Raw genomic sequence first — 24,305 nt, 5'->3', positions numbered from 1 at the left:
GATGCTGTCTAAGCCTTCATAATTTTTTTATTATGCATGCATGGTATATCACAATTAAATAGAGAAGTTTGATGGTATTGAAATTAGTAAACCGTCAAAGCCTACTGCTCAGTTATGAGAAATAATGCATATGCGTAGATTTACACAATGTAATTTTTACATACAAAGTATCGTTTATGCATGTTGAGTTTAGTTGGCATGAAATGCAAACTTTTGAAAACAGGTTTAAGAGCCTGTCGCCAGAGAATTGCATACAGCTAAAGTATTTGAAGTGCTAGTTATGATTATGGTTTGATTGTCCCTCCATCACTGTGACTGCATTTTTATCATGTTTGCTAGGAGAAAAGAATAACTTTAAAAAGTTATAGGAAGCACTTAACAAGTAATTATGACAAAAAAAATAATAATTGAAAAATCTGCTATTGTTTTTTTTTTTCATATTTCAACAAAAAAAAAAAAAACACTGGGGTGATTAAAATGTCTAGACTGGCCAAAAATGTTGATGCTCTAATATCTCATGCAATGTTGACCCCTCTTCAGCCATGCAATAAAAGCTCATTACATTGCACAATCTGCCCAGCTAAATCAGATTATATAAACATGCAATTATGTAATAATGAAATTAACGCTACAAACTTGCACACAATGAGTCTTGCAGATCATGCGGTAAATATTATTGTGTTTGTGGACCTTCACTTTCCACTTTGACAGTTTCACAGTCTAGATAAGCTCACCTGTGAAAACATTACAGCATTCCTCACATTATCTGACAAATTCCACCTGCTGGGAGTTGTCAATGAAACTGACAAACCTCTAAATCAGGCTGGCGATACAAAACCATACCGTAAAAAACACTTAATTGACCCTAAAAATGCATTTGAATTCTTAAATCTTATTCAAAGTAGTCACAACATTGAACTGACATCATTTGTACCATGATCAGTCACAACAAAATACTACAGTCATGATGTGAAAATCTGAGAGACACATTTGCTGCTCTTTCCTTTGAGACTTTGCAACTTGTTTCGAGTAGAATAAGGTATGCGGAAACACAATTTGACAGTACTTTAACATTTAAAACATTAAATACAAACCCATGCAGAAAACATGAATGTTAAAGCAGTTATATTTCCTCAAATAAAAAACTTATAACCTGTGTGGTGTGAGGCTGAGCTTTTCTACCATCAACTATAATCAAGTTACATGTTAGAGACCCTCAAAAACTCTAGGATTATAAGTTTTCGTGAAAACCATTGGTGAATTAGTACAATATAAAGTTTATTCCTTTTAATGTACTGATACGTGCCATCTTACCCTGCAGCTCAAGAGTGGTTACTCCCTGAAGTTAAGCAGGGCTGAGCCTGGTCAGAACCTGGATGGGAGACCACATGAGAAAACTAGGTTGCTGTTGGAAGTGGTGCTAGTAAGGCCAGCAGGGGCGCTCAACCTAATCCTAAGTCCTAATGTCCCAGAATAATATAGGGGACACTATACTGTCAGTGGGCACCATCTTTCGGATGAGACAATAAACCGAGATCCTGACACTCTGCGGTCATTAAAATTTTGGCTTTGGGTGAAATTATTGGTGTTTTCCAGGAGAAATAACAAAACGGGAGGGTGGAGGGAGGGAGATGGTTTTGAATATATACGATAAATATGGTATATTAGTACACACATTACAATACATTGCATTAGATTAATGGCCCAAATAAGTTTCAATCAACATCACAGTAGCATCTATATATGTACAAAATTATTGCCCTTGAATTTTATCCAGGCCTTTTCATTATTTAGCCTATTTCAATGCTTCAATTTCCACAAAAAGTACCTTTTTATACTTTAAAGCAGCACATTAGTACTTTTAGGGTGCACTTTTGTACCTTTAATCTTTACTTTTCTTTTATGCCATCAGCCAATTGTTGCACTGCTGATCACGTTTTCGAGGATCAATAGATCCGTCCTTCACAACACGCGCAGAGATCTCATATCAGTTCATCCAGGCATTTTTAACTGATTTGCAATCTTGTTTAAAGAACCAAATTACCCAGAGATCAGTTGTCAAGATTAAAAGATCCAGGATCTGTCAAATCATCTTAGATCATTTAAGCGAGGTACGAAGAACGGACCCCTGAAAGTGAGAGTGGATGAGCTCAATTACATCAAATAAAAAGCAAAAAATAAGTGTCTTGAAGTGCTCAAGACATGTAAAGAGCATTTGATTGGTCAAGATTTGATGAGAAACTGAAGTATGAGGTGACGTCAAAAGAATGGAATCGTTGATGCACTGATGCGTTGATGCAGCTAGAAGTGACAAACTGCAAGCTCTGGATGTTTATATCAGGTTTATATCTTCAAAACGCAAATTTCTGTCACTGTTTTGTAGCGCAATAGCCTTTAGATATCCTTACAACTAACATAGTACTGAGATAAAAAACAACAACTTTATTTTAAATTTATAGGACCTTTAAAATAAATAATAATAATAATAATAAATAGTGTGATCTGTCGGAAATAGCACTGTGCTCAATCACATATATCAGTAAAGCAGCTTTTGAGTGGTCTCTGTCTGCTTTTTTCGTATTCCAGGTGAACTGCACTAACTGAGCAATCGCACCCAAATTGATTTCAATAAAACAAACCTGCCACTTGTGAGCACACCCTAAAGCAGGGGTTCCCAAACTTTTCAGCCCGCGACCCCTAAAATGAGAATGCCAGTGACTCGTGACCCCCAATATTCTCTGAGGTGGTGGTTATAAATACAGAAACCTTGTATGCAATGACGCGCACACACACACACCAATAGACCCAAGTCTATTCTTTGTTTTTTTATGTATGTCAGTGCTGTAAAAACGCTAGAAAGTTTAACCTGGTGTTACAAAATTTGCTGCATCTGACAGTATTGCTGTGTCTTTAGTATAATGTAATTACCCGAGAAGTCGCAATCCAATAAAACTAGTAACTATAAGCTACTATAGTAACTATATAGTTTATAGTAACTATAAACAACTATTTTTTCTCATCAGTAGGTTATTGATAAAATACAGTAAGTCTTAAGGTTTAATAAAAATTAATTGATTTTTGAAAATCACCAGGCGACCCCCCTTCATTGTCCCGCGACACCTCGGGGGGTCCCGACCCCCACTTTGAGAACCTCTGCCCTAAAATACACTTAGGTGTCACATTTTGTACATTCCATCACAACTGTTTACATAAATCTCTTCATATTCAATAGCCATTGGCCGTAATTAATTATCCAGGGTTTTTTTTTTTTGTCTTTCACACTGAGTTTATGGGTGTGTGTTTCCTTCAGGTGATTCAGAGCATGACAGCCCACACCTGTGCATCAAGACACACACTATAGTCTAAAGTAAGCTACTGTTAACCGCTACAGCCTCAGGGCAATCCGGCTGCTACATTCTTTTGATGGTTCATGGATTTTACTCATACTAGACACAGTCCAAATCTCTTATCTCCTGAATAGAACACTACAGGAAATGTTAGCAACAGTCACCATATCTTTTATTTTTTTTATTTTTCTCAATTCAGTGGCAGGGAATGATCACTGACTGTTCGGGTTTTTAATCTCATGGAAAGAAGATAATCGTTGCTTTTGACTTACTGGGTTCAGCACCAAAAGAAGAGGTTGACAGAACTACACACCTCTAATAAGACGCATGATGTCATTTCAAACGTGCATTGAAGTGAAATATAATACACACCTTATTATTGTTGTGCCCAATACGTTTGGCAGTGTATGTTAAATTATGAGATTAATTATTTCTCCTTTGACGTGCTAGTTCAAAAAGCCACATGCTGATCAACAAACAGTTTTTAACGAAACATCGTATTACAAATTATTTTAATTCGAAAGTAAATGTTTTATAATTTATTAGTTCCTATTTTACAATTTTTAGTACTCGTGGTGCAAAACATTACTGATTTATTTGATACTTCCAAGCTCATTGTCTCAATTTGACAAAATCTAATCTTAACTAGCTAGTTAGAATTACCATTGGAGGGATTTATGAGGATTTACCTTTAAATCAAATAATCAGATTAAATCTATCTAACCCGTCCCAAGTCTAGATCTCAGACCTCAGTACAGCCAAACATGACAATTCTGTCTCTGGCAATGTTCCCAAAGCTGTTTTTAGTTTACAATTTCTAGTTTATGGTTTAGCAGCTCTATATAGTACATGTATGGTTTAATATAAAAAACAAGAAAAATACATACAGTATACAGTAAAGTCTAAAAGACAGACGGACAGACAGACAGACATAATATAGATAGACAGATAGAGAAAAATAATATAGACACATAGTAATAAATAATATAGACAGACAGACATAAATAATATAGATAGACACAGATAGACAAATAGAAGTAATATAGGTAGGTAGATAGATAGACAAACAGATAGATAAATAGACAGACAGCTGGACGGACGGACGGACGGACGGACGGACGGACGGACGGACGGACGGACGGACGGACGGACGGACGGACGGACGGACGGACGGACGGACGGACGGACGGACAGACAGACAGACAGACAGACAGACAGACAGACAGACAGACAGACAGACAGACAGACAGACAGACAGACAGATAGATAGATAGATAGATAGATAGATAGATAGATAGATAGATAGATAGAAAAAACGACAGACAGACAGACAGACAGACAGACAGACAGACAGACAGACAGATAGACAGATAGACAGATAGACAGATAGATAGATAGATAGATAGATAGATAGATAGATAGATAGATAGATAGATAGATAGATAGATGCTAAAAAAAAGAATTGGGCTAAAAAATAACCCAGCATATTTTTAAGAGTGTAGATAACATATATCATCATACCAAAGAGAATTCAAATTTAGCCATTATTATTTACTAATAACCTTTCAAACCTGCACTACATTAATCAGTGAGCTAAGCACAAGAACCTGACCAGGCAGTTTGCAAATGAATCATTTTATGAAGCATATGTCAAACGCAATATACCGCAAAGGTGGCACAGAAGTGAGTGAATCTGAAGTAGCATTTAGATATTCTTAAACCAGAGGTCAGCAAGCCCAATCCTGGAGTTTATTCAAAAAAAGCTTACAGGCCTGCAGCTTTCTAGTAACACTCAGACTTTGATTAGCTTATTGAGGTGTGTTTGATTAGGGTTGGAGCAAAACTCAGCAGGACAGTTTAATGCTGCTTAGATGTGGTAAACGCATTTACAGAGCAATTAAACCGTTTGCTTTGATATACTAGGAGCTGAGGTGGACCTGAGCAGGCATAATTAGCTCATGGCTTTTACATGACATTGTAAATTGCAATTCTGAACAGCCTCCATGAAATATTACGACACAGAAAATGCTCTGCACTTCTACCAAGAAGAAACATAAGCGAGTTGGTTCACTACAGAAAGATATTGCTACACTTTCAATACAAAACAAGCCATACAGGATATGTTTATGATGCTTTATGCTGCTTTTGCATCCGTTTTGAATATGGAAATATTTAGCTAGCATTTAGATTTGATGAAAAAAACAATGCAAATCTTTTGCATAAATGGTAATGAATCTGATGGTGTATGAATAATCTTTGGAGTTTGATTAAATTCTTAATAGGGAGTCAAAAGATCAGTTAAAATGTGTCCCTCTCAAACTGGCACACACACTCACACACACACACACACACCTCACTGAGAACAACAACTGTAAATCAATCAAGCATGCATTTTTCAGACTGGAAAAGCCACTTTGTGAGGACAGATAAAGGAGGATCACTCCTGCCTCAAAGCAAGTACAAGTCTTCGACACAACTTTTCCAAACAACAGACCGCGGCTGTGTGCTTAAGGAGTTTTCCTTTCCCTCTTCAAATCCCAACACCTTTGAATATGTATTCATGTGTTAATTACAGAACAATTTAAGAAGAAACAGACTCAGAAAAGCCTCAGGGTGGAGATCAGCCATGGTGTGTATTCAACAGTACTTCCACCGAAAATTAGTTCCTATACAGAAAGGCACCTTAGGTTATTGCTTAATCCTGATCACGAGACTCTATATACTACTAGGATCTAAAGATAAGTCAAAAGCTGGTTTTCCACCCACCTGTAGCTTTGAAAGAAAAAAACATTCATCATCTTGTCATGAACGATCATACGTCGCTGCCCGTTGAATGAGCATTCATGTTTAGACCTGTCAGAGGGTGAGTCTGTTATATCTGTAATTAAGTTCCAACCGCTTCCCTCTCTGTACTGTTCTCACAGACTAAAAGTTCAACTCAACTGTCTTTGATTTGATCAAAATTGACTTTTTTTCCTGAAGAATCTTTTTAATTTGTTCATTAAAGTGTATTTTTTGTCTTATATTGTATATTACAATCTCACCATCTGCATTATATGAAGGAACATGCAAAACAACTTCACTGTAGTGGGAAAGTAGGGCGATATGGCAAAAATGCGATCTTGGTTAATTATTTTATTTTTTGAATGATAACGATATATATTTTGATATAACTTGTAAATTATTTCCAGATTTAAAAGAGTATGCCAACAATGACTGAAGCCACAAAAATGAGAGGGTCCAATAAACGGCATAACATTTTCTTCCGATATATTTTTCAGTGGCCAAAAATTCGGTACATCTCTAATATCAACACACTTTTAGATTCCCATTGTACACATTTCTGCTGTGTGACTGGCTCTTAGATCAACATAGAGTAAAAAAGTGCAGAGCTTCTCAATGTTTTTGACATAAATTTTATCGCGCTTCGATATAAACCATTTTGAGGGACTCTTAATGCACTCTTAAAAATAAAGATTTAAAAAGATAAACATAAAAAGATAAAGATAAAAAACAATTGTTTTACAGGACTGCCGTATATTAGAACCGTAAGTGGCAAAATCTTTAAAAACAACTTGTTTAGAAACATATTTTAGAATTTAAATAACAGAGAGTTGTGTGGAATGAACTTGATGTTAAAGGTTCTTCATGAAACCATCAAATAAAGAATGTTTACTTTTGTAGGTGTAATTCTAAGATTTACTATACTTTAAAATATTGTTTCCAAGAAAAGGCAAATGTAGGTTTTTACAAGGATGCCTTAAAAGGCACTTTTTGAGTTTGACAAATATCCTTTAGTGAAAACCATGTTTTATGATGTGAAGAAAATGTTTCATAATCATTTCACAGCACTTTTGCACTGTAAAGAAACCTTTGAGGAATAAAAATGTCCATGAATGTTAAATTTGATGTCCTTTATTTTTTGAGTGTAATTTCCAGATTCATAATAACAGCTTCTCCACTAATTTCAAACAACAAACAGAATAAAACTAAATTCAGCTTTATAAAATAAAAAAATATGTGCAGTTATGCGAAATTTAATGTTAATGATTTATTAAATTATTTTGTGTGTTGCTTACATACTTATATATAAAACACTGAACAATAAAACTAATCCACAGAAGAGAAAATCAGAGAAAAAAAAACAAAATAAAGCAGTACATATAAAATGTACAAACTGTCCTTGTATGTTAAATGCTTATCGACAAAATTTAACAATAAAATCAACTACACGGGGAGAAAAAAAAACACTGAATACAGCAGTCCATATAAAATAAGGAACCGTAATGTAGTGACTGCAATATTTGGGTTCAAATAGATGATTCCATCCACCTGTTGATAAATAGCACTATGCAGAAAATACTGAAGTAACTGTAGTAGAACTAGTGCATTAGACTCCCAAAGACAAATTATTGCTATTAAAAAAGAAGCAGGGGAAACACTTACCGCGTATTAAAGTCCGTGTGTGTGTTTGTTTTGAGGTTTGATGCTGAAACTGAAGTATCACGTAAACACGCTCGAGCTCACTGACTGACGGACGATGAGAGAAAATCCGTGCTGTAGATAGGGCTGAACCAAATTATCCCTCCGCGGGGGAGTTTGCTGACATCGCGCTAACAGAAGCACCTCACTACTGCTCTAAACACGCGGTATTTGTCATTAACATAAATCGAAAAGCATAAAAAAACTATACTAGTCAGGGGAAACCGTAAAACGTTGGTTGTCCGCAGTGACCGTCTACATAAACAACCCCCTGTGCCTATTCATGAATATGTATGACCCTTCTTTTAAATTGAGATGCAACAATACTTTTGTGCCAGTCGTGTGTGAACGAGTCTACTGTAAACACTGCAATGAAAGAATGCTTAAACGTCGTATAAAACAAGAAAGTCTAAATCCTTAACCCAGAGGTTTTTCTACAAGTCTGTTTACAGCCCAAGTTTACAGACACTGTAAACTTAAATAACTAATACTAAAATGCTATATATGTATTACTATAATGTAATACTAAAATAATTAATTACTATATAAATACCAACATTTAAAACTGAATTTCCTCTTAAACAGTCCAAATAAAATGGTAAGCATCTTATAACTAAGGCCTGCATATATTAACATATGCCTAGATGAAAAAGATGGTGGTTTTCCATTTTGCTAAATGAAGAGTTCAGATGCAAAAGTTCCCTCTGGAGTTTTCTTCTACAATGAGCATTTTTCTCAACCTCATATGTTTATGTTTAGCTATTTCATAGTAAAGGCAATAAAAATGATAAATTATTTGCCATAAAAGCAAAACTACTAAACCTAGACAAGAGCCTGAAAGAAATGCTCATTTAGAAGAATGTTTCAGATGGCACTAGTCTTTGCATCTCATCTAAATATAGTGCATGCAGATCAAAAATGAGCTAGCAGAAGTATGCAAACACAACCTGCACCTGCAAACAGCAGAGACTGCAGAACTAGATCATGTTACTTTTGTGCCATCTTCTGTTTTCTTCACTTCTGCGGGGAATTCTCTTCTTTAGGCAATAACAATCAACTCTCTGCTGTCTGGGTCAGATAAAATCCATAACAAGCAGATTGCTAATCAAGATCAGCATTAAATGTCTGAGATTACACTAATTCAGGCCTTCCCGTAATTAACCACCCAAACATCTGATCCTACCGCAATGTAAACGAATCAAACAATTATCATCAAATCAAGCAATGTGTTCCAAAAAAAAGACAAAATAATAATAAATAAATGAATATAAACTGTCAAATCTGAGATTTGGGTTTTTTCATGAAGTGTTTTAGTCAAAGAAAACATTCAAAATACACTTTATCAGTTTGTGTCTCTAGATTTTAATTACAAATACAAAATTACCAATATTTATATTGACAATGCCTATTTTGCATATTCAAACTTCATTTTAGAAAACACAATTCTCATTAGTATCTTAAAGGGATAGTTTACAAAAAAGTACATATTTATGAGTTTTTTTTTTCTGTTGAACACACAAAAAGAAGATATTTTGAAGAATGTTAAAAACCTGTAACCATTGCCTTCCATAGTAGGAAAAACATTTACTATGTAAGTCAATGGTTACAGGTTTTTAACATTCATTTTAGAAAACATAATTCTTATTGGCATCTTAAAGCAATAGTCTGCCAAAAACAGTAAATATTGATGAGTTTCTTTTGTTAAACACACGGTAAAAAATATTTTATTTAGAAAAAATGCTGGATACCTGCTGTAACTAGAAACTCATAAAGGTTTAAAACAAGTAAAGAATGTGTAAATAATGAGAGAAGTTTTACATTTAGGCTGAACTATCCCTATAAGCATGATGATAACTATTACATTTGTCTTACAGGGTATTTTCTTAAATGACTGTGATTTATTTTTAGGAAGAAACAGGAGTTTAAGACGCACCGTGCTGTTTGTGTTCATGTGTGTGGGGTGATTACGTGTCTCTTTGGGGTCACAACAGGCCGTTAGGGATTATTCCCTGTTGCCATTGTTCAAATAAAGCTGTTCTCTGTCTTGCCAATTTCAGCCTCTTGAGGGTCTCCAGGAGAATCGCTTCAACCGCTGACCCCTGCTGTGATCATATTCACTTGACCCTCGATCTCTGGCCTTCTTTCTCTCTGCCCAGGTCAATCCTTCTGTTAACAGATCACATGATAAATGCAGACTTCATACACATTTTTACTACTAAAATTCCAAGACTTTTCTAGAACTTTCAAGTACATTTTCATGACGTAATGTTTCATGTAATGTCTACATAAACATAATAAATAAATAAGAAAAACAATGATGTTCAAATTTATTACAGCATATCATAGAATATACATATCAATCTATTTTGTTTAAATGAGTTTTTATATCTATGTAAAATTTATTTAGAAAATGCTTACACAGCACTAACAATCTTTAATAATGAGCAAGTTTTTGGCTAAGGACAGAAAAGAATTAAAGACAACTAACCTATCTATATTCAAGTTAGGGCTTCTATTCACATCGCAATATATATCACAGCAACACAAAATATGGTAATGTTGGATTTTTCCAATTCACAACAGCCCTAATTCAAGTATATAGATATTTGTTAAACTCATTTCCATGACTTTTCCAAAACTTTTTCGGGTTTTTTTTTTAAACTTTTTCAGGCCAGGAAAATGCCTGGACTTTTCCAGCTTTTCCATGACGTAAATAACCCTGTAGGGACAGTACATCTCGTTCTGCTCCTTTCTAGACATCTGAAAAGAAAATCACTTTAAGCTATTATTTATTTGTCTAATGGAAAGAGATCTAAAATGCATGTAGTGACGTTTATTTATAAACTAATTTCGAGAGGATCACCTGCCTATGATGATTATGATGGCTGGCCCCAAGTTAGCTAAGTTATGAGTTTTTAACCTCAGGATCTTCTTCATGAAGAATATCCATCTATATCTTTTATTTACCAGAAATAAGTTCATCGAGATCTACCTGAGCTCAAACTCCCCTCTAGCCCTGCTAACAGGAGGGAGCCCAGGGCTCGAGCATCTTATAAGCTTAGGGCTTTCTCCCGTATACACATGTATTCTGGGGTTTTTACCTTAGAGGGATTTGCTTATGCATAATTTGCCTGGTTATATATAACTTTTTAATACTCCATAATTCCAAATAAAGATAATAATAAATACGTGCAAATGTGTGCAAAGTAATTTCTGAATTATGGAGCCAAAAAAGAGATTCCTAAAAATGTAAAAAAAAAAAAAAAAATACTTATAAAAATAAATAAATAAATAAATAAAATAATAATAATAATAATAATAATAATAATAATAATAATAATAATAATAGAAGATGATAATCCAATGTTTAGATTTTTGTTCTTAAAATGTATATGCTAATTAGCATTATTTATTAGAAATTACACTTAAAACTAAAATTTTAGAAAGCTTGTAATAATAGTAAGTTTGTAATTCTTAATGTAATCAATAAACTGGGGAATTATAATAAGTTTTTACCCTATTCACCTTGCCTTAAGTTGAAACACTGCAGACAAAAATACTTCATGATTGGGCAAATTACAGCTTTTTGTCATCACACTTTTTTTTTGTTTGTGTTGATAAATTGTCCATTTTCCTACTTTTTCCAGGTCGTCCCGTTTTCAGAGGGTGGAGTCTGGAGAACTGGGGCTGCTGCTGCTCAACAGGCTGCTTTCATTCAGGTCTTTCAGGTTTCCATGGTGACCCCGCATTCCAGAGATCAGCTGGTTTCAAGAGGCCACATGCAGCAAAAACACCAGGAGCCGAACAGAGAGACGATAACATCTCACATCACACAGCATTAATCCATGCAGGAAGAAAAACAAAACATAATGGATCAGTCAAACGTTTGATAAAACAGCAGTTGTGTTTCTGAAATAGCAATAAGACTTAACAAATTAATGATTTCTGAATCTGTAGTATTATTTTTGTTGATGTTAACTTAAACTGCTATTTAAAAAATGTTGAACTGTTTTGGCTTTTTATATTTTAATCTCAACTTAAAGGAAAGCAAAATTCAGCAAATATTTAATGGACAAATAATTATGCATATAAAATTTATATCACATATATCATATTAGACTAATCATTAAATAAAACCATGAGAGATAAATTACTTAAAAACAGTTTAATATTTCAATTGCTTATTTTATCTATGCTTTACTTTTTTTTTTTTACTAAAAACGACGTAAATTAAGCAAAGTTGTGTAGACTTAAAATTCAAACATGTGTGTGTTTGTGTGTGAATGAGTGTGTGTGGATGTTTCCCAGAGATGGGTAGCGGCTGGAAGGGAATCCGCTGGGTAAAAACTAACGGGATAAGTTGGCGGTTCGTTCTGATGTGGTGACCCCGGATAAATAAAGCGAATAAGCCGAAAAGAAAATGAATGAATGAAGGAATGAATGAAAAATTATATTAAAAAAATATTGACATTTTAAATTACAAATACTCATAAAACCAGTCTTGGTGATGCTAAAATAGCTCAACAAAGTACAAGATAATGCAATAGAATTTAAAAGAAATCTTAATGGTCTTGAGCAGAGATGCCCAAAACAGGGCTCATGAACTAAAGTTGGCACATGGTAACCTTTGATTTGACCCTCAATCCCATCAGAGAAGAGGGAGAATTAAGAGGTGTAGAGACTACTTTCTCATTTAATGTAACCTTTTGTTTGTTGCAAAGCTAAAAAAAAAAAAAAAAGCTGAAATATGAAAGGTTTCATTGAAATGTTGTAAATAAATGTTGTAAATAAATCAGATAAAACAAATGTTAAAAATGTACATACCAAAGGAAAAGAAGACAATACAGAGACATCAGTAAGCAAATGAAGGCAACGGCAGATTCTGCTTGAACTCCCCCGTGTCATGCGTTTGTTTATTTATTTTAGTCAGTTATCATTTAAAATTATACAGCATTAAAAATTACGATTTAATGTAATGTTTTCTTTTTGTTTTTAAAGTTTCGGCCCACAGCTCTCAATGATAGCTATTTTGTGGCTCTTCATACGAAAAAGTTTGGGCACCCATGGTCTTGAGTTTTGTCCTTATCGAGATCTAGTGAACACTGCCATCTAGAGAATAAAGTATGTCAATGCATGACTCTTTTCCGTATGACACTCTGCACCATCGTATTAGATTAGTACGTTAGATTAACAACACAGACTGATTTTATAGCACCAGTTTAAACTTTCGGACTCCTTTATGGTAATCAAATACATTGAAAATAAATACAGGCCACAACTGAACACTGAGGATGATCCAAAATCAAACCAATAGACTTGTGCTGAAAACATGGTGTCCACCAGGCTCATTGAGGTTAATATCAAATTGTATGTTATTAAATTAATAAAATCAGAACATTCTTAGCATGTAGTCCCGTGTAAGACTGACATTTATTTTTACAATGGTTTTTAAAAAGACTTTAAAAGTCATACATTTAAAGAAGTGACTGACACTTGCATGGTTGTGATGTTCTATTCCACTATGGATTTTTAGAAATATCTTTTACAATACACGACTCTCTTCCAAAAAATGTAAAACCCAATTATGTATACACTATTATTTTTATAAAAGAATATGTGCAAATAAAAATACACACTTTTGTCTTTGCAGACTTTTCGTCTTTACATTAACTTGTGTTGTTTTCCAGTTTTTCTCAGTCGCTTTGGTACATTTCTCAGATTTGAAATTTACATAACAGTAAAGTGCATTTCTTAAAACATCACATACAAAACAGCATGGATTACCTGCAAAAAAGCCAGTCTCTTGCTTAAAATCCTTAGTTTATCTCTCAATGAACTTGTCAGTGCCGTCAGAATGACAAGTCACGGTGTCATTGTATACGGATCAGACAATCCGTCAGAACTGTGTTAAAAATCTGCGGATTTATGCTCAATTATTTTGGGAGTATATCATCACTAAAACCTTATTATAAAACAGTGTATTGCTGTAGAGGACAAAAAAAAACATGAGACGTGTTTAGAAAGAGTATAGTTTATTTAGTTTGACCTGCAAACTTATCTAAAGAAGATAAATTTTCAGAAAACAGCACGGCGGGCTCATGAATATAACTCGCGGTTGTCTTCAATAGTCCTTCTTTGCTCAACAACTCTGCTGCAAAACAAAGCAAAAGATTACAACAGCCAGACATGCAGTTAAAACATTACAGTTGCCATGGTTTCTATTTTAAACTATAGTAAACTAAAGTTTGAAACTGTAGTTTAAAATAATCGATGAGTGGGCCTCGCTGCTCCCACTCACCATATCCCTCGCAGCGGGGTCCCACTACCGGTCTCCCGTGTTTCCCTGAGGGTCCTCACGACTTGTATTGATCCCTGCCCAGGGTTCACAAGCCGCCTAGCCCCAGGGAGTGCACGAGCTTACCGGGGGCCAGTCCGTGCCAGCATTGTTGCTCGGCGGCACATTTCGAGCTGCTACAGCACAGACGGGCCCGAGTGAAGCTTCACGAAGCGGACTTCGTGGCGTGGCTTCACTCGTACCGTCAGGTATTGAACTCACCTTGGTGAAGTACAAACAGCAACACGAGCGAACTGACAAGACTGTGAGAACCAACGAGCTTTATAGGAATGGAGATGCAAATGTTTACGAGGCGACGTCACTGCTGTGAGTCTCGTTGTCATGGTGAGCGCTGAAGAGAGCACATTTCATTGGAGCACAGGGGCTCGGGAATTTCCTTCATGGCGAGTTGCAGTCGGCTGTGGACAAAACCATATTAAATATATTGAATATATATTTTTTTAAATTTTTGGTGCTGTATAATATTCTGGGATGCAGTAGAATATTTGAAACAGATGAATATAGTTAAAGACAGATGCGGGACATTAGAACTCCTAGTGGTGGTGAGCTTATTATCCAAGATCGCCATCTAGCGGTCACATAACCTAATAGCATGTTACTTCTATCTAATATTATTTTTACTTGGTGGGACTATAATCTGATGCAAGAAAAGTCTTCTTTCACTACTGCATTATTTTTAAACAGAGAAAACATTTAACAGGTAACTTTATTCTAAATCTTGGACCTCATTTCTGAAAGAAAAATTAGCAATAAAAAGGTGTGAAGCACCAGAAGCTGACTGTATTAAATTGATTTAAATATATTTTGGCTGTTGTTGATATCCAGGAATTTTCAAATGTAATGTTTTTTTTTAACAAAGAGACTAGAAAATTTCAGAAGAATTCATCGTTATTGTTTTATTATTATTATGTTTTAATTATTATATTTTTATTGAAATGGCCAAATTGTGACTAGGACAGTTGCATGTGCTGGCCAGTTTGTTTTTTGTCTAATAAATGATAGTGGGCTTTACAGGAAGAACCATGTACACTCTCTTGTGGGCTCTGTTATGCGTGCAACTTTGTCTGTGCGGAGTAGCTGTTCCACCTAACATCTGCTGATGGGTGGCCTACCATCGGTTGAGAAAACAGATGAAGCACCCCTGGGCAGGGGCAGAAGAAAGACGGCGATGAATATAGGGGGGAAGAGGAAGTGGGTGTGTGTGCTCAGCTGACGCAGACTGCCCGTGTTGCTGTTCTCTGACCTCCAGAGCTCTGTAAAGCTTTATTCATCTAATTAATTAAATTCATTAATCTTATAGTTATTAAGCTATTACGGAAATAGGTTCCAACTGGTTCCAACTAAATTAAATATATTGCCATTATTTTGCAAAAATAAAGCTGCTTTTAAATAAAGACCAAAAAAAAAAAAAACATTTATTGCAAATACATTTAATGAAATGTGGAGTCCATGTTACAAAACCATTTTAACAAAAACAGGATAAATTCATGTTTTATTTAAAGTCTCTTCGCACACAAGCATCAATGAACTCGTCCTTAGGAAACCAAACATAAATACTTCCCCAAAACTGTGATCCGATTAGTAATATTGTGCTGTTTGAAACTGAAGAACCATCAACCCAACACACCAGGCCCACTGTTAATTAGCTACCTGTATCACCTGTAATAAAATAAAATGTTAACATGCTGAGCGTGCGTTCCCCCCCCACCCAACACCAGGCTGGGTGTAGATTGTGCATGAGAATGCAAAATGGGCACCAGAGACATCGTATAAAACCAACGCGCGGTCCAAGGCTGCTTCGTATCAGCTACAATCACGTTCGTCCATGTTCAGGAAGCTTTGTAATAAAAACAAGGTTTGTAAAAAAATGTGTAGTCAAATGGCAATTTCTTAATAGAAAAAATGTTTTATGCAGTTCAGATGCAAGTCAACCCTAGATGCTCGAGAATGTTCAAGTGAACGTGCTTTCACCATGAAGACGGCCTGGATCTTCACCCCGAATAAATAGTTCATTCTTTTAACTTTAGTTTTTTTTTAGCAGCTACATTTCCAGTTCAGCATAAGATAGTTTAATAGAATGGTTAAAACGAAAACCGTAGAAATTAACGTTGTACATAAATAACACTGAAAAAAAAATACCACGAGGAGGTTTGATTTTCTTAATAATGAACAGAACATTAAAATTTCTTAAAAATAAAAAGACATGGCAGTAAAAAAATAAAAACGATCAATTCCACGTTCACAACAGACTAAATAGAAACAGAATCAATAACAAAAATAACACTGATATATTTTGCTTTACCTCCAGGAGCATACTTAAAACCGTGAGGGGGGGAAAATAACCGGGAAAGAAATGTCCGTTTGCAGTGAGGTATTCACTTCCCGTCCAGCACGGCTACTGAAAAAACTTGAGCCCTGCCACCAGGAAGAACTTTTCCAGGAAAATCTCAGAGTCCAGGACGGCGATGTGAGCTGCGCGGCCGATCAGAGAGTTGGCGGTGTTGGGCAGCGCGTGGATGACGTCGTAACGCACCAGGTTACAGTCTTTGTTCTGAAGCACAGGAAGGAGAAGGTTCTCGATCATCTCAGCATACACCGGACCTGATTAACAGATGGAGAGAAAGAAAGAGAGCAAAAAGGAGAAAGAGAGAACGAAATAAGGGAACAAAATAATGTTAGAGGTGGAAAAAAATAATGAATTAGTCTACGAGCTAGGACAGTGGCTGTCATTTAGTATTAACTGAATCGTTACAAGAAGGTTTTTGGCCACATGATTGTAGACAACGTTCATATTTAATATTCTATATAGAAAAATATGGCACATGTTGAGAAATGAAACCTCTGGACTCAAATAGCATTAATTTAGGCTTGACCAGTCACTGTGCATGGAAAGTTCAAAGTAGAGGTCACAAAAACACCGACTGCTTCAATATCAATGATGAATAACTTCCTCAATTAGCAAATGAGCTATTCTGCCAAACACACCATTGCATTCTCTCCCATTCATAACTAATACAAGTTTATCATCTTCTATAATATCAAAAGTGTTTGTTTTCTTACCAGTCTGTTTGTCCTTTAAGGCTGTTTTGCACATCTCGATTCGAGCGGAGTGATAAGGAACGTATCGGTCCTGAAGAGAGCCCACCAACACCACATTCTTGAAGAACTGAAGGCCTGAAACACAGTTTTGATGCTTTAGAAATAGACAATAATATCATACCAAATTGTGATTTAATATATGCAGATAATGATAAGCTCTTTTTTTTAAATCAATTTTTACTCATTATAGATTAATCTGAGAGGCAATCACACAGCAGAAATATGACACAACAGCCCATAAGCATTAATCTACCTGTACCTAAAGGGATAGTTCATCTAAAGAAAAAAATTGTCATTTAATTATCTTTCACTGTTTTAGTTCCTTTCTTCTGTTAAACACAAAGTAAGATTCTAGAATGTATGAAAAACGGTTATTGGCTTTCATAGTTAGGGGTATGACAAGATCTCGGACTACTAAATCACGGCAAGATTTCTCGTTGAGGTGAAATTTTTTCTTGTAAGTTGTCATGTTATGATGGAATGTGAGGGTGAATTTACCACTGAAGACTGGAGACAGGATTGGATTTAAACCGCAGATCATGTGCTTTGCACACAGCTGCCAATCCAGGCTGCCTTATTGACAAAGTCATAAGCATCGTAAACAAATTTAATTAAGACGTGTAGAGTAGCGTTGGGCGATGACGATCAATTTGGCACGGTACGATGTCTAATGTGAAACATCACGATGGACAATGGCATCATCGTTGTAGGCGGCGGTAAATTAATTATTTATGAATAATTAATAGATTCATAATCAATTATTTATTTGTAGCCTACCGTTTCAACTACCTGACCTGCATGGTCTTTGTTTTACCCATAACCAAATCATAAATAAAGATAAGTTAAATACAAATTACCACCTGTCAATTACTTTTCCCGCAGGAAAATGGTAGAGTGATCGGTGTCACTATAATGGCGTCGACAAACTTGTTTGGTAAAAAAGGTTCACAACCAACAAGAACCAGTCAACAGTATCTGAGGTTTTCGCTAAAATTACTAAATACAAGCGTGAAAGCGAATGATTGAAGAAGTGTACTGACGCTGTGACATGTTACCAGATTCAAAAAGACCAAAGAGTCATTAGAAAAACACAAGATTAATTAAATATCACCTTTAACAACTACAGTGAGTATATATAGTGAGAATATAGAGAACTCTCTGCGGTTTTGTGCTTGAAGCACCCGCCGGCTGCTGGAGCTCAGACGCGAGCATATGCTAGAGCACATGACAGAGTGTGTTTGTGTGTGGTCACGTGATGTGCGTTTTTCAGCGGTATAGTGTGGAAGGAGGGCTTTTCAGAAATGCTAGGTGTAAAGCCAGTGTGGACCGTTTTCTTTCTAAAATGCCATTTTAAAACTAAGACGTATTAATGTAAACGGGGCCGTGTGTATTTTTCATAAGCGCATTGCTGCTGCAATGGGGGCAGGGCAGAGGATCGCAATCTCCTCCAAGTGCACACAACACCAGTCGTCATTGTCATCATTATCCTCATCATCACCGAACATTATGCTGTCCTTAAAAAAACACCTAAATTGTTTTACATTTTGTCATTTTTTTTTTCTTCAGTTGAATAAAAATCTATTTTTTATTCATGTATTAGTAAATATTTTGCTAATATTTAAAATGATATATAAACACTATTTTCCATCCATAGATTAGCAAAATATTTTGCAGTGTTTGCATGTCCTTTACTGCATAGAATTCATTAAAATAAAAGTAAAATAACATTCATTACAAGTTGAGTTTAAAAAGCAGCTAAATAGTTTTGCATTTTATGATTTGTGTATCAGTGGAATAAAACACAATTTTCCATTCATATATTTCATCATCACTGAAGCTTTCTTTAAAATAGTGTAAAAATATTGTGTCGTTCTTGTAAACCCAATCTCGGCTCTCATCTAGTCTCGCAGAGTAAGTGTCTCGTCACACCTCTAAGTATTTTGTAATCCTATTATAGATGTCATTGGCTGCTTTTTACAACACTGTTCAGAAAATCTTGTTTTGTGTTTAACAGAAGAAAAAACACTGATAAAGGTTTGGCCACCATTTGAGTGCGAGTAAATAGTGAGACATTTTTCATTTTTGGGTAACTATTCCTTTAAAGACACTGTTGACAGTCTACTAGGCAAAAACTGTTGCATAGTTCTAATATAATGCATAAGGTTTTGTAATAAGTACATTATTATGTTTACATTTTGCACATTTAATTGATCTCTCAATACCAGACACTATTGAAAAAACCCTGCTTATTAACTATTTGTCACAACTTTTTAGCATTTACATTAATTTAATAAAGTTGCCTTAATTTAAGGCTAAAAGTGTAATTTATTTTTGTTAATAAAATTTACTGTAAAATGCAATTAATTAAACCTCAGATTTTTGGTTTGGCTGGCAGCATTCTTAAAATTAATCTATCAAAATAGACATCTTATAAAAAAAACACTTCATTATATACTTATTTATTTATTTTTAATTAGATATTGTTACTAATCAATTTGGAGAAAAAATATGATAGATAAAATAAAAGATAAATTATTTGCCATATCAGTCAGTCCAGTCAAAATGAAGCCACACCTGCTTTCTTGCTCAGCTTATAGAGAAAGGTCTGACGCGGGTCTGAATGGTCTCGACAGGTCAGCTGCAGCAGAGAGCCAGACTTCTTCCACTTCTGCATGAACCACAGTCCTGAAACACAGAACAAAAAAACGAGAAAGTGTTTACTAAAAGTTTACCACATAACAGCTCATAAACTGTTGTTTTCAGAAAACTACTGCGGGTTACCAGTATTGACGAGTGCTGAGCTGTTGTACAGTGTGCCGAGGTGAGGTCCAGACAGAGACAGAAAGGTGTGCAGTCGGCTGAGATAACACTTAAACCTGGGCCTCGTCAGCACAGAGCGCACGATCAGATTTCCCAGAGAATGACCAACAAAACTGAGACAGAAAACACAGTTATTCTGATATGGATATTGGTAATTTAGATGCAAACTTGTCTAAGCCATCGATAAGACAATTTAAGATGGATATAGAGAGCCTGTGTGAAAAAACCTGCTGAAGTGCACCCCTATGGAGTCAGAGAAGTCAGATAATTCAAGTAAAAGACATGTACACATGCGATGTACTTGCACCCAAAAAATTATCAAAAATAATCACAGGCACATTTTCTAACTTACTTTTTGCTCTGATTCCCTTATTTATTTTATTAGTTTTTCCCTTGTTCTTACTAAAGATCTCTTTGTACATTGTGGGTTACATTATGGCTTCATAGGGGGCTATAGAGTCAGAGAAGCCTCAAAACTACTTAACGCAAAAGACACAAGTGCAGCCAAATTTACATGCATAAAACCAAACTCATGCACGCAAAATATTTATATATATATATATATATATATATATATATATATATATATATATATATATATATATATATATATATATATATATATATATATATATATATATAAACATAAACAATTCACATGAACAAAATAAAAATATCTTCAAAAAATATGTGTCTATAACAGTTTTTGTGAATATATATATATATAAAGATTTTGCGTGCAAGAATTTGGTTTGATGCATGTGAATTTGGCTACACGTGCACATTGTGTCTTTTGCCTGAAGTACTTTTGAGGCTTATCTGACTCTATAGCCCCCTATGAAGCTATAATATGACTCACGGTGTATAATAAGATTTTTGAAAGAAAAAACGAATAAGGGAATCAGAGCAAAAAGTAATTTTATAAAATATGCCTGTGATTATTTTAATATTGTTTTGGTGCAAGTGGCTATATTTAATTTATCCACTAAATACTTCCACTTCCATTTATCCATTAAATTATCCATTTAGAATTTTTTGAGATGGATTACACTGCATGACATAAAATATTAATAATTTCAATAATTAATTGACAACAATGCTCAAATGCTCAACAAAAGCTAGACATGACTAAAAAAAAATGTAACATCCTCAACTATGTTTGCAGATCTGTGAAAATGCTGTGTTCACACCAGACACAGCATGCACGAACAAAACTTGCTATTCACTTCAAAATAGATTCATGTCATGGGCAGGACTTCTGTCTGCATGGTGACTCTAACTTCATTGCTTAATGACTAACATGGATTTTATTAAGAGAGTAGCTGAGTTTATTTGCTTTAGGAAGGCTGAAAAACAGAGTATATAAGACAGAGTCCACTAAATACATTCAGAGGTGCACCCAGCTCTGTGAGTTCATCAACTCCTGCAGAAACCGTATCTGGATGATGGAGGTTTCAGGGGTGCTTCAGACTGAGCCGAGCCCAGTTTGATGAGCTGTTGTCCAGTGTCTGCAAGAGGATTTCCCCTCAGGACACCAACAAGAACCACTACGTCATAATCACACCCCTATAAGAGGAAGCTACTGATTGGTTAACGCGGCGCAAATGTTAGCTGAAGTTCAGATTTTACAACAAGATTGATTCATGCGTCAAACACGTAAAACGATCGACTTGCGCCACTTTATTTACGTGAACTGTGCCGCAGGATGTCTATTCGCGTCTTAACATCTAAATCATTTGCGCTTGACTCTTCATCTGCATCTGATGTGAACACAGCATTAATACATTTCCAAATTGCAGTTTTTTAAAGAAAAAGATCTCACCTGATCTTGGAAACTGTGAGGTTGTAGATTTGTATGTACTGCACAATTTCATCCAAAAGTCTGTCGGTCATGGACTCAAAATCAGCAAATGTGTCATTCTAATAATAAACAAAGAAAATGAAGGTTAGCATCTACATTTCACATTTAAAAATGTTTCTAGAGTTTAATTTATATTTCAACCCGACTGATTTTTCGTTCTATAATTTTTTAATCCTCTATACCAGTATTATTTTCAATCGTCAACAGCATATTCAATGCCTTTGCATATAACTGATATTGGTAAAAACACGTATGAAATACAAATAAAACATGTATAGCATTTTCAATTTACACACACCGACCACTTTATTAGGTACACCTGTACACCGCCCTGCCACCTGTCCGTTAATGCCAATTTCTGATCACCCAATCACATGGCAGCAACACAAAGCATTTAGACACGTAGACATGGTCAAGACGACCTGCTGCAGTTCAGACCGAGCATCAGAATGAAGAAGAAAGATGATTTAAGGGACTTTGAATGTGGCATGGTTGTTGGTGCCAAACGAGCTGGTATGAGTAAACTGCTGATCTACTGGGATTTTCACGCATAACTATCTCTAGGGTTTATAGAGAATGGTCTGAAAAAGAGTGGCAGTTCTGTGGGCGCAAATGCTGTAATGATGCCAGAGGTCAGAGGAGAATGGCCAGACTGGTTCCAGCTGATCGAAAGGCAACAGTAACTCAAATAACCACTCGTTACAACCGGAGTATGCAGAAGAGCATCTCTGAATGCACAACACTGTACTCAAATGGCCTTCACAGTCACCAGATCTTAATCCAATAAAGCATCATTGGGACCTGGTGGAACGGGCGATTTCCATCATGAATGTGCAGCCAACAAATCTGCAGCAACTATGAGACGCTATCATGTCAATAAGGACCAAAATCTCTGAGGAATATTTCCAGTACCTTGTTGAATCTATTCACATAGGATTAAGGCAGTTCTGAAGGCAAAAGAGGGTCCAACCCGGTACTAGTAAGGTGTACCTAAAATATTGGCCAGTGAGTGTATATAGAACGAATCATTTATTGAATCAATAAACTGCCCATCTAATCGGACTGTTTTGCTCTTTACCTGATTTCGCTCAGACATCAGAAAATCTATCCTAGCTCCAGGCAACCCAAGCTCCAGATAAGTCTTCACCAGGCGCAAATCTGCACTGTTACCTAAAGACAGAGTTATTAATTGAAAGATAAATCAATAATGTGGACCAAAGGTTATATGCATAGTTTAATAAAATATAAGAGAGTGTTACTGGTTACCATCCAAGCCGTGTACACACACTATAAGGTGTATGCCATCATCACAGTTTTCATCCTCATCCATGCTGAAATATGGCACAGTGGATGCCAGATCTGCCACCTCACTGTACAGGAAGCCTGGCAGCTTTAGTTGTTTCAACTCCTCTTTCGCTTGGACAAAACTAAACAATAAATCAAACAGTTTCACTAAAATAAGAAACTACTGTCAAATAGTAGCTCAAATACAATCTGCAGTTTAGATCATCTCTGTATGTGAAAAATTCAGAACAGATTTGAGCTGCGGACATGTTGAAATATTAGAACTCCAGCAACTAGACCGTATGCGACCGGATGTAATGTATTCCAGTGTTGTCCAAGCAGGTCTATGTGCGCGAGATGAGAAATTTTTTTCATTATTCTTTGATTCAGAAAAAAAGTCTATATTAAAAACATTTCTATTCATAAATGAGTAATTAATTTTTTTTAAAATATTGTCTCCACATTACCTCCAAAATTTTTAGCGGTCTATGAGTTTCTATTATTCATTCATTCATTCAACCATGGTGAACGCACGGAGAGTAAAGGACTTTATGCACTTTTATTTTTTTCGGACACCATGAGAATCAACTTCTCTCCAATGGTGCACGACAGTACTGAAAATTCTGTGCGACTGCCACAAGGGGGCGAATTCTGACTGTTGTGTCCAAATGTCCTGTGCAGTGGAAATGAAAAAGTGACAATAAGTGAAATAAATATATATATATATATATATATATATATATATATATATATATATATATATATATATATATATATTTTTTTTTTTTTTTTTTCTTTCTAATTGTTAATAAAAACAATCAACACCAACAAAAAAAAATCTATACCAGTTCTCACAAAAATATTAAGTAGCACACAGGTGTCAAACTCACAATCAGTAATTATTCTAATTTGCTCATTTTATTCTTTTTTATTATCACAGTTTAAAATAGTTACTTCAAAGTATGTCAAACTCAGTTCCTGGAGGGCCGCAGCTCTGCACAGTTTAGATTTAACCCGAGTATAACACGCCTGCTTAAACTAATTGAATCCTTCAGGC

General features: G+C 35.3%; 2 protein-coding genes and 2 long non-coding RNA genes across 27 annotated transcripts in view; 1 reads left to right on the top strand and 3 right to left on the bottom strand.

Moving 5' to 3' along the window:
- The window catches only part of zgc:172136, a 40,352-nt gene extending 27,604 nt beyond the window's left edge, over nucleotides 1-12,748 (bottom strand). The window contains exons 1-3 of one of the 4 annotated variants that reach the window (XM_073919798.1): nucleotides 12,654-12,748; nucleotides 11,468-11,590; nucleotides 9,798-9,995 (exon numbers count right to left, since the gene is read on the bottom strand). The gene's annotated coding sequence lies outside the window, so the exon portion shown is untranslated. Of the gene's footprint in view, nucleotides 1-7,793; nucleotides 7,880-9,797; nucleotides 9,996-11,467; nucleotides 11,591-12,653 lie in introns of those variants that run through there. The other 3 variants (XM_073919797.1, XM_009307480.4, NM_001111187.1) reach the window with 3 other exon arrangements.
- LOC141377043 (uncharacterized) lies at nucleotides 11,420-15,840 on the top strand. The gene is made up of 2 exons (XR_012388851.1): nucleotides 11,420-14,085; nucleotides 14,178-15,840. It is a non-coding gene; the product is annotated as an uncharacterized lncRNA (long non-coding RNA).
- Nucleotides 13,845-14,419, bottom strand: LOC141377042 (uncharacterized). The gene is made up of 2 exons (XR_012388850.1): nucleotides 14,128-14,419; nucleotides 13,845-13,980 (listed from the first exon to the last, which is right to left on the bottom strand). It is a non-coding gene; the product is annotated as an uncharacterized lncRNA (long non-coding RNA).
- Nucleotides 15,599-24,305, bottom strand: part of fam135a (family with sequence similarity 135 member A) — a 46,463-nt gene continuing 37,756 nt past the window's right edge. For 20 of the 21 annotated variants that reach the window (XM_073919799.1, XM_073919800.1, XM_073919803.1 and 17 more), the window contains 7 exons: nucleotides 23,231-23,391; nucleotides 23,043-23,134; nucleotides 21,926-22,023; nucleotides 20,065-20,216; nucleotides 19,858-19,968; nucleotides 17,245-17,358; nucleotides 15,599-16,785 (listed from right to left, as the gene is read on the bottom strand). In XM_073919799.1, the coding sequence (XP_073775900.1) occupies nucleotides 16,580-16,785; nucleotides 17,245-17,358; nucleotides 19,858-19,968; nucleotides 20,065-20,216; nucleotides 21,926-22,023; nucleotides 23,043-23,134; nucleotides 23,231-23,391 (934 nt within the window). In that variant the 3' untranslated portion in view covers nucleotides 15,599-16,579. The remainder of the gene's footprint in view (nucleotides 16,786-17,244; nucleotides 17,359-19,857; nucleotides 19,969-20,064; nucleotides 20,217-21,925; nucleotides 22,024-23,042; nucleotides 23,135-23,230; nucleotides 23,392-24,305) is intronic. The other variant, NM_001145594.1, reaches the window with a different exon arrangement.

Source organism: Danio rerio, chromosome 13, assembly GCF_049306965.1.
Source record: "Danio rerio strain Tuebingen ecotype United States chromosome 13, GRCz12tu, whole genome shotgun sequence".
NCBI lineage: Eukaryota > Metazoa > Chordata > Actinopteri > Cypriniformes > Danionidae > Danio > Danio rerio.
Note: the sequence above shows the minus strand (reverse complement) of the source record. Positions and strands in the feature narration are given on the sequence as shown.